This window comes from Hibiscus syriacus, unplaced genomic scaffold, assembly GCF_006381635.1.
Source record: "Hibiscus syriacus cultivar Baekdansim isolate YM2019G1 unplaced genomic scaffold, ASM638163v2 tig00116997_pilon, whole genome shotgun sequence".
NCBI classification, from domain to species: Eukaryota; Viridiplantae; Streptophyta; class Magnoliopsida; order Malvales; family Malvaceae; genus Hibiscus; species Hibiscus syriacus.
In genome coordinates, this window is record NW_024063513.1 from 925,176 (window position 1) to 935,701 (window position 10,526).

The 10,526-nt window shown below is 34.7% G+C and overlaps 1 protein-coding gene and 1 pseudogene across 1 annotated transcript; one reads left to right on the forward strand and one right to left on the reverse strand.

Annotated features, from left to right (window-relative positions):
* Positions 1-3,431: 3,431 nt before the first annotated feature.
* On the reverse strand, positions 3,432-9,107 carry LOC120194241 (annotated as a pseudogene).
* A 75-nt stretch (positions 9,108-9,182) lies between these two features.
* LOC120193946 (transcription factor ORG2-like) lies at positions 9,183-10,526 on the forward strand. Its single transcript, XM_039196366.1, has 3 exons — positions 9,183-9,584; positions 9,659-10,045; positions 10,352-10,526. The coding sequence occupies exons 1-3, from the start codon at positions 9,207-9,209 to the stop codon at positions 10,445-10,447; spliced, it is 861 nt and encodes a 286-aa protein (XP_039052297.1). The 5' UTR covers positions 9,183-9,206; the 3' UTR covers positions 10,448-10,526.

Consider the following 10,526-nt stretch of genomic DNA (forward strand, 5'->3'; position numbering starts at 1 on the left):
GATTCGTACTTAACTCGATTAAGTACGAATTTAATTGTTGAGATCCTATTTTTGTATGAAAATTACTAATAATTCGTTACTAACATCTGAGAAGGCATTCAACTTGGAAATCACCGAATTGAGTAAGCACATGACAAATATTTTATAGATGTTGCTCTTTTGGCATAATTGTTTGAAAGGACTGAAGTAGATGATACGTTTGAATTTAATAATAAGACTGGGCGAAAGAAAATGATTGAAATATTCTAGATCTGTAAGATGACCAAAATACCCCTGTAATGGAAATGACCCAAGAATACCACCAAGCTCAAGAATGATTGAATATCTTCGAGCTCTGAAATAAATGGAATAAAAATGAACACCAAAATTACCAAAATACCCTTGTGTCCTATTCTAAGTATATGCCTTAGATTAATTAAGGAATCCAAATAAGCACATGTATTGGGCTACCTTTAAAAAGTTATGGAACACTGCTTAAGTAAGCCGATCAACTTTAATGATATGTCAGTACCCGAACAACATAGATATTACTTGAATACGTGTTCGTCTACTCAAGTTTAGATCGATGATAATTTTGGAAGTATTCAGCTCAGCTCAACTCTAGATCGCATTCAGTATTAAAAATTGGACGTTTGTTCGACAAATAAACCATGAAGACCAAATTAAACTGAATGGAAATGCAATATGTATTTTGAATTCAGAAACGTCTGAATTAATCTGGAAAACTCTGAAGTAATAAGAATAGATATGATTGTTAAATGAACTAAATAACCTCAATGAATGAGGATTAAATAAGTGATTTGGATGAGTTTGGAAACACTGTTGAACTTACATGATGAATTATCTTTATGGGTTATGAACCATGAATCAAGTACGTCCGTATTTCCTGATATCGTTAAAATATGGAAATGAAATAAAGACAGTTGGGAGATCTATTCAGCGATGATTATGGGGATGATCTATGGATCTGTATTATGGTATTAAAGAGTGAATACACTGGAAGAATAATGAATTGACTTGTTGACATGCATCAGTTTGAGAGTTGTATAACTCGAGTTGTTGATAATACAGTCGATAGTCATAGATTGTAAATTACTTGAATCTTTGATTCTTTATTTTCATCTAAAATCACTTCGGTCATGTTTGAAAACGCAAGTAACGCATAAGGAAAAGATTCAGAATACCTCATTTGGTTCAATTGGGCTGAAATCCTATGAATTCAAAGTATATTCCTGAATACCCCTGATTGTTTGGGTAATGGAATCACTCGCAGTAAATCTGAATTTAGAATTATTATGTATAAAGGTTCCTGAACGTTTTCCTGATACACATAGAAACTTAGTGGAATTCTAAAGTATCAATCTGAAATGTCTGATTAGATCGGTTAGAAATCGATTCTCTTCAATAAGATCTTATTACTGGAATCCGATCAAATTGCACAAGTTCATGTTATCCATATTGATAACTACAAAATACATCTGAAAAATATTTGGATTCTCTAGTGTGTTCCTTATATTTTGAAAATTGTTTTATTGTTTTAACATGTGGTACACTAAAATCTATGGTTACTGTTTTATGGATGCACCGACTTTACGGTGATGGCTTATGGATTTGTATCATTGTATAAATTGTAACTTGGAGATACAGATTTGTAAAGTACAGCTCTGATCAAGCTGGAAAATTTTTATGGACCTAATGTGACTCTTAGGTAGGCTCTGCGGCCCTGATATCATTCTCGGGTAGGCCCTGCGGCCCTAAGATGTGTTCTTAGGTAGGCCCCCCACAGCCTTAAAATCTATCTTGGGTAGGCTCTCAGGCCCTAAGATGTTCCCTTAGGTTAACTCTTTGTAAGATGGTTTAAAATAGGAGTTTAAAAAGCTCCACTACAGTATGGTTTATGGGATTTTACTGAACTATCATTTGATTAGTGTACCTATTATGATTTTATCGTACTGATGGAACACACTAGATATCCTATTCGACCTCATGAAAACGTGATAGTATGAAAGGTTTCTTATAAACTGAGATTCATGGATTCTACTCGATGAACTACTAATGGAACCCCAGATTATTCCGCAACTGGTATACGTTTGATTCAATAAGGAAATTATGGCTTCCCATTTATCTGCATGTCATGTAGTATCATCTGATAGTTCTGTATTACTGAGCTTTCTAAAGCTCACTCTATTACTCACCATTGCAGGTTAAAAGAATTGTACGAGTACATCTATCAACATCAGTAAGGGAGTTCTTCCGGCGTTGCTTGCAGAGTATGGTACATGTGATTAAGAGGCATGTAAATTGTATTTTGTTTTATATTTGAATTTGAAAAACCTATTTTTTTCTGAATAATAATAAATCATTTATGATTTTACATGTTTTAAGAAAAGTTTTAAATTTTCTGCTATTTTTACGGTGGGTCGCTCCGGTGGCCCTAATGTGACACTCCAGATCGGATCGAACTATCTGCATCGATCTGAGGGGGTTACAACAAAGGTGGCTGAGGAGGAGTGAGAGTGAGTAGGTAGAGAGGAGGAGTTAGAACTGCTGGTGATGAAATTGCCATTTCTTTGTAACGGAAAGAATTAAGCGGTGGATTTTGGCCAATATTACAATTTATCCCTCACAAATATTAAAAACAATAATAATATTTAAAAAATAAGCATAAATTCTTACTGGAAGGCAAATTTTACAATTTTATATTTAAGCTAATGAAAAGATGACACATGTCATTTTTGTATTGGTTAAAAATTATTAAAAAATTAATATAATTATTTAAAAAAATAATTTTTGTTGACATGGCAAATATCATCATCAACTTTGCATATGATATTACTATATCAGCGTTCGATGTTATATAAGCTTATTATGTCATCTACATACGTTGATTGTTAGTTGATTAACGATTTTCATCCAATGAGGATGTTTTTTTACTTAAAATGAAACATTAAAGAGTCAAATGTTCCAAAAAAATAATACGGATAAACTTAACACTGCTATCAAACGTTATGGTAATTTTGTTGTATTATGTCTTGATTAAATATATACTCTTTCCTAAAATCAGTAAAAATAATATATTAAATATAATATTAAAAAAAACCACAACGACAACAAAGCATTTACTTTTTTTTATAACTACAAAGGCCAGCATTAAGTGTTGTGGGCACGTGGCGTTTTCAAGGTTCCTAGACCCTAGGGTACTGAGTACCGACAATAACAATACAGTTGACGCATTAACCTCCAGATGCCGGCACAGACACATTTCACTATCCGAACCAAGCTGTTCAAAATGATTTGTCGGGATTTGGCAACACAGTTAATGGCTGGTTCCCTCAAGTATATGCAACCAATTCAATCTTTAGCTGAAACCAAGGTCAATGCATCATCTTTGGATGAATGCTGTCATTTATCCGAGACACAAATTCAAGCACTCATAAGCTTGGGGTAAGTTGAGTGTGAACAGACTTTTCTGGAAGAGTTTCTGGTTTCGTCATGATCTTAACTGGTTTCCCAAGTTTCGATTTATCTTCCATTCTTGCAATCTCAAGAGCCTTTGCACAAACAGGAAAACCTTGATCATCCCAGGACTCTAAAATCACACCAGAACCAATGCAGGTTTGTCCCTCATAGAAGGCTGCAAACTGCCCGGCGGCAAGACCTTGATCATCTTCAGATAACTGAACAACTGCAACGTCTTCCTTGTCATCTTCAACATGCACCATTTCATAGCTGCAGTTATAAAAGCCAGAACCATGTCTCACCTAGAAAGTTCAGACTAGTTAGCTACAAGCGATAAGACTCAAAACCATTATACTAGCAGACTAGCAATAAAATTAGTTATGCGATAAAGTCGTTTCAAAAGACTGGCACCGAAAACCAAGGGTAAAGGGATTGTTTTACCTTGCATTGGAGCTGACCATCATAGTTTGGAGGTGACCCACTAAACCACTTCAAAGAACCAACACGAAACACTCGCCTTCTTTTGTCCAATGAGAAATAATTTCTTGATACAAATACAACATTATTTTTTACATCTTTCTGAACAACATACCTGAGAAAAAACTAATATATGGTTGGAAACAAGAGCAGAAGGTTGGGAAAAATGGAATTTTCCAAGTCTTAAGGTCCTAAAATATCTGAAAGAAGAAGACAATGTCTATCAACAACTTGTCAAAGAACAAGTCAAAAGGGGGAGGTTCTCCTGGAGTCCTCAACTCAAGGTGAGCACCATTACCTAAGCCCAATGTATTTATGTTCGATTTCCAACTTTAAAATTATATCAAAACAGACCTAGCCCCTGGTCCATGATCCTATCATATGATACAATCTCAAAGCCAAAGCTAAGGTTGCATATTTACTTGGCAGAAAAGTTTTTGTTTCTGCCAACTGGTGTTGGGATGCCTAATCAATTTGATTTATAGGAATAAATGGAGAATAATGTTAGCAAATTGGATCAACCATCAACATAAGCATCTTTAAGATGCATGCAACCCATACTATATGCAAATTATCAGACAAGCTTGGTTTAAAAAGAATCGTTCCTTCAAATTCCAAAGTGGAACTGTAGAGAATGGATACTAAAGCAATTCTTCCGTAAAATTTAAGAACTTCCATCACCCAGGATAAAATGATGATGATCAGACTGATATGAATAGTCAATAGGTATAGAGCATACCAAGGTCCTCCAGGGAGACGTAGGCCTTGGCGTTGACAAATTGTTTAGAACCAGAACCCCCTATGTTTCCCAAGGAAGTCTCCTGTCTCGGCTTCTAATATGATACCTTCCATCTCCCCAATGTGCCTACCGACAAAATCACTAATCTTATCTGTAACAATCCACTATATCAAATCAGCAAAAAGTTTCATACATTACTACAAACTGTTGGTTGGTGCCAGTTAAGTGCATAAAAGACTACTAGAAGATTTTCTAGATTTCCTCAATTACCTCACCTAAAGCATTTCCTTCTTGACCTATCAAAGAGAAAAACATACCTTCCCAAGAAAGCAAATTCCTTGTGAATCCTTCCTATCTTTGTTTGGCAAGTCAAACTTAGTAGCAAGTTGGCGAACTTCATCCTGTAGATGATGTGGTAGTATATAGAAGAAAAGTCAGAACTAAAAAGCAGCACAACAGACTGGCTTAAGCATAACAATACCACAAAAACCTGGAAGCAAAAAGGAAAACATGTTTTGTTTCAGAGAAGGCCATAAAAATCAGACTACTAACTTAATGAGTTCAGTAAAAACAATCAAACATCTACAGTATTAAAAGATAAGTGCTATGGAAAACCTGCAGGTGAACAGGATGACATCAAGGCAAGAGAATCTAGGTAATAAAAAAAAAAAACTGTTTGTTACACGAACTGATTAATACAATGAATCTACGTGTTTATACAATAGCCATCCTGCTTTCCTTTCTAATAACAGAAATTTGAAATAATTTGAAATTCACCAATTAAATTAATCATAACAACAATGACGACAAAGTAGATGCCACCTTATGTGACAAACAGAGGGTATAGAGAAGATAGCATCCCAATTGACCAAATTGAAATTAATCTAGTGCTACTCACCTTCGAGAGACATCCAAGTGGGAAAATAAGTCGTTTGAGCTGGAACTGCGAGAGATGTGAAAGGAAGTATGTTTGATCCTTGACCTGTACATTAACATACACAGAACAAATTGTTGTACGGAACCTATATATAACAGGATATAGAAAAAAGACCAGTATCTTACAAGAAGCAAAGCACACTCATGATCTTGAATAAACATACAAATGATTGGTATGTAATAACCAAACTCCTAATATTCCAGTAAATCATTTCTTCAAGCATTGTTTTCATACTATATGTATATATATGATCGGTATGTAACAAAGATTTGACTAATAGTTTCCATTAAGAAATGCAAAGTTCTGATTATAGGTCCAAAACATGAAATAAAACACTGGAAGAAATAGGAGTAGACATGTTGACAATGTAATTTTCCAGAAAATGCTTAGGCATTGTTTAAAACTATGGTTTTCCATATCAAAGCAAATTCAACATGAAGCACAACCCTTATGATCATACGACAGCCTGATACTTCTCCAATAAGCAAAGAATAAAATTTCGATAAAAGTTAACAAAGACACTTTCAAGATAGCCATAAGAATTGACAAGAATTATTGCACAAGTACCATGTCCTCTGATCAGCAGATGGGTGAACAACATTCGCATAATGCCCAGATGCAATATAGTCATAATCCAAACTGTAGATGGCGTCCATGAATGCACCTGGAAGTCACTATAAACATAAATGCAAAATGAACATAGCATGGATATAACTCACTACTAGTTTACCAAACCCAAAAAGAGCCAAAAAGAGCCAAAAAACCTTCAACATAGATAAATGGCTTAACTTCAGCTAGATTCCATACCAAATTTTATTCTCGTATTGCAAAGAACATCAGGATTTGGAGTGCGGCCACATCGGTACTCCTCAATGATGTAGGAAACCTGAGAGAGAAGTAACTTTCATGATCAATGAAGACAATCAATAATTACTAAATTAAGTATTCTTGTAAAGGAAATCCAATTCCAATCATTCCAATAGTTAACTAGAGAGAAGGAAGTTTATAAAGACCAATGAATAAAAAAACTAGATCAGACCGGCTGGTTCAACATGGAACTGGCGAAGCATTCCATTAAGATACACATAACATGCTGATTATGTAAAAACCACTTAAAGCTGGAAAAATACCAAGAACCAGAAAAAGGGGGGGGTTTAAAAATAATAGAACCAGATAATGATTCAATTTACTCTATTTGTCAAGCTTTTTCAAGACAAATTAAAATGGACTCCTAAAACTGAATCATAATAGGTTAAAGATCAACCTAATCCACTCCCAAAATTATTTGTCAAACTTTTTCAACTCATACAGCCATACTAAAATTAACTCTTAAAGAAGATCGACCGGATCCAATCCCAAAATCACTAAAAATATATTTTTTCAAAGCTTAGGGCACCTTCTTTTCCAGTTTCTGCCTCTCTTCTGGTTTTCTAGAAGCTTCCAGCTTGTTGCTGTGCCCATGCATCGTGTTCTCTCTACTCTTCATTTGGTGCTATAGATTATTTCTTCCTTTATCATGCATCTTAGATTTCACATTCTTAAAGCTAGTTGATTTCATGTTTCTATTCACTCTCATGGTTTGATGGGTCTTCCTGCGATAAGAGTGTCTGCTTCTGTTGTTCTGGATTTATGGACTGATTATACCTGAACTTTATGTGTATATTGAATTTTGGCAATAATATTGAGTTCTATATGTTCAAAATTTTACTGTTTTTTCTTATAGTTTCCTTTAATTTTTTTTTCACGGATATTTTAAAAATGTTAAAGTTGGGTGTTGTTAGTACAGCTTATTGAACTCATCAAATTGACCAATTTTATTAAATTTTGGTAAAGACAAGATGAAAACTCCACTCGAAAGATAAATACGTACCACATTATTCCAATATTCATCAGTTAGATGCACGACTTCTAAAGGCACCTCAACCTGACAACCAACATGATAATACGTTCAGTCAAAGTATTTCAGCTGCAATGCAAACACCATGAAAAAGAAGAAGAAAAAACCAGTTAGCCAATCGTGTTAGCTTTTCCACAAAAACACGAAGCACCACTCATGCAAGCAAAGAAATGTAAATGACAGTAAAACAGATGAAAGAATTGCATGTCCAAAGATTTTTTTAATATTTACATTCAATCCAACTCGGCCCTTCTACTACCAACCAAAATAGAATTTTTCAAGACAAAAAAAAATGGAACTTCATAAAATAAAATAACCTGATCACAAACAGCCCTTGCGTACTTCAAATCATCTTCCCAAGGGCATTTTGTCCAGTAGTTCTCAAAGTCTTCCTACATAAAACCAAGCATAAGAACGAGCATAAATTAAGTACCATAAGAATGGGCATCACTTAAAATTTTCACAATTTTTATTAAAGCTAAATTAAATTAAATTTTCGAAAACTAAAATGAAAATTGTATGCAAAAAGTGTAATAACATTTTTATCTGCTTGATTACACACCGTAAAATGACTTTCCCATTGCCGAACAAAGTAACCCACCAGCAAACCAAATTATAAACACTAACAACCCTAAACCCTAACAATTAAACAAAAAGTTGTGAAAAGGGGTTACTTGGAACCAAATTTTGAGGTAAAAACAGTGCAGGAGTGGCCAGCAGCATGAAGGAGACGAAGGGCGACACTGCTATCGACGCCTCCGCTAAGCAGAACGGCCACTTTAAGGCGCTTATGAGGCGTACAACACGATAGAAAGCGAGGGTTCAAATACTATGAATAATGTATGAGAGTTTAATATCATATGGTTGAGGGTTATCTTTGAGCATATGTTATATTATAGTCATCTCAGATTAATAAAAAAATAATTTAAATATATAAAATAATACATAATTAATTCATAAAAATTAAAAATAAATTTAAATTTTAAAGTAAAAAATTCTTTATGGTCCATTTGAAAATTTGGATGGTACCATTGAACATAAAAAATTTAAGAAGTTTTGACAGTGTTGTAAAAATTGAATCATTATTAATAAATGATTTGAATAGTTGTATATATCATTTAATTAAAAAATATACAGCTAAACTGATAAAAAAAATAATAAAAATATTCAATTTTGCAAATCAAGACATCTAGAAGCCCTAATATTAGTTGAAGAAAGAAGAAGCCCAGATATTAACTGTCAACGACCTTCCTCTTCCTAAATATTAACTGTTGTTAATTCTGCCATAAACATCAACTCAACCTCAGCCTTTGATCATTAATTGCTTTAAACAAATCAAGATTACGTTTGCTCACTCTAATATTCCCCCACTAGATAATCAACGGTCAACGCGGAAGCAGATTATATTATTTATGGTGGAGAGTATGGATCTTGCATTTCATTTTCATGTGATTTAACCCTAACATGAAGAAGGGTTTTGTCACCTCAAGTAGAGAACATGTTCTCCACATGACAGGCCAGTTTAGCGTATGTATTTCAGTGGCTGCCTCGTGGGATCCACGCATCTTCCCCTTCCCCAGATTTTCTATTATGTCCATTTCGCCATCCTCAATAATCTAAGACCAAGTAGATGGAAATAATGCATGTACCAAAATTTAATACATGGGAAAAGCCTGACGTCGTCAGTTTGTATACAGATGGATAAGTCTCAATATATATACACATGTCATTATTATTTCACTTTCTCAAGAAAGTTTTGCAAGAAATTATACCAATCCAATATGCATGCAGTAACTCCATTTTCAACGCCAAACTGGCCCTCCATTGGCTACCAAAAGAACTACATCTATGAAAGCAATGGATGTTTAGAATCCTTCTTTCAATCTTCTCCAGTACCACAAGAAGAAATCCCACTTGATTCTCAATCTCCTCCTTCTTTCACCCAAACCAGTAGTAATTTTGACCCTTGCATGCTCAAGAAACTTAACCACAACGCCTGCGAACGCGACCGGAGGAAGAAGGTTAACAGTATGTATTCGTCCCTCCGTTCGTTGCTCCCGGCAGCAGATCAAACGGTACTAATTAGTCACATCATCATATATATATATATGCTTCCTTTTTCATCGTTACCTAATTTTGTTGCGAACAGAAGAAGTTAAGCTTTCCGGCCACAGTTTCGCGTGCACTGAAATATATACCCGAACTGCAAGAGCAAGTGGAGAGACTGGTTCGGAAAAAAGAAGAGCTCATGTTAAGGGTATCGGAGCAGGGCGGTGGTAAACGTAGAGATCCAGAAGAAGAGCGAATGCAAAGCAGGCCCAAGGGAAGATGTTTAAGTGGATCGGTTGCTGTTTCTATGAATAGGGTCAGTGATAATGAAGTTTCGGTTCAAATATCAGGGAGGAAAGTTGACAACATAAGCCAATTGTCTGTGTCTGAGATGTTGCATTACTTGGAGCAACAAGGATTCCTCCTACTAAATGCTTCTTCATTCGAGTCATTTGGAGGAATCGTGTTCTACAATATTCACCTTCAGGTACCCATATCTATATAACTTCTTTATATATACACAACTAGGGATGGACGGAGGGGCAGGTGGGGTAGTCCCTTAAAATTTAAAATTATCATATATTTTAATTTTTTTATGTATTTACTATTGAAAATTAATTTCGCCCCCTTAGAATTTTAGTTCATCCTCCTTAAGTTTAAGTTCGTCTCAAACATAAAATTTTGTATATGTCACATCTAATCAAATTTTCCTAGAGCTCATAAATTATTCTAGAAATATAGCATGAATATACAGGAGTTGATGTCTAATTTTGTAGTGTTGTGGATTTTGCAGATGGGATTGAAAACAGCCTGCAAGGTGGGATCAGAAGAGGCTTTGCGTGAGAAAATTTTGGCACTATGTGATAATAGGGGAGGCTTGGGACTCTAAAAGCTAATTATCTAGGTTTATACGGCAACTTTCAATTACAAACTAAGTCTAAAGTAATTATAGTAATAATTAAAGGGCA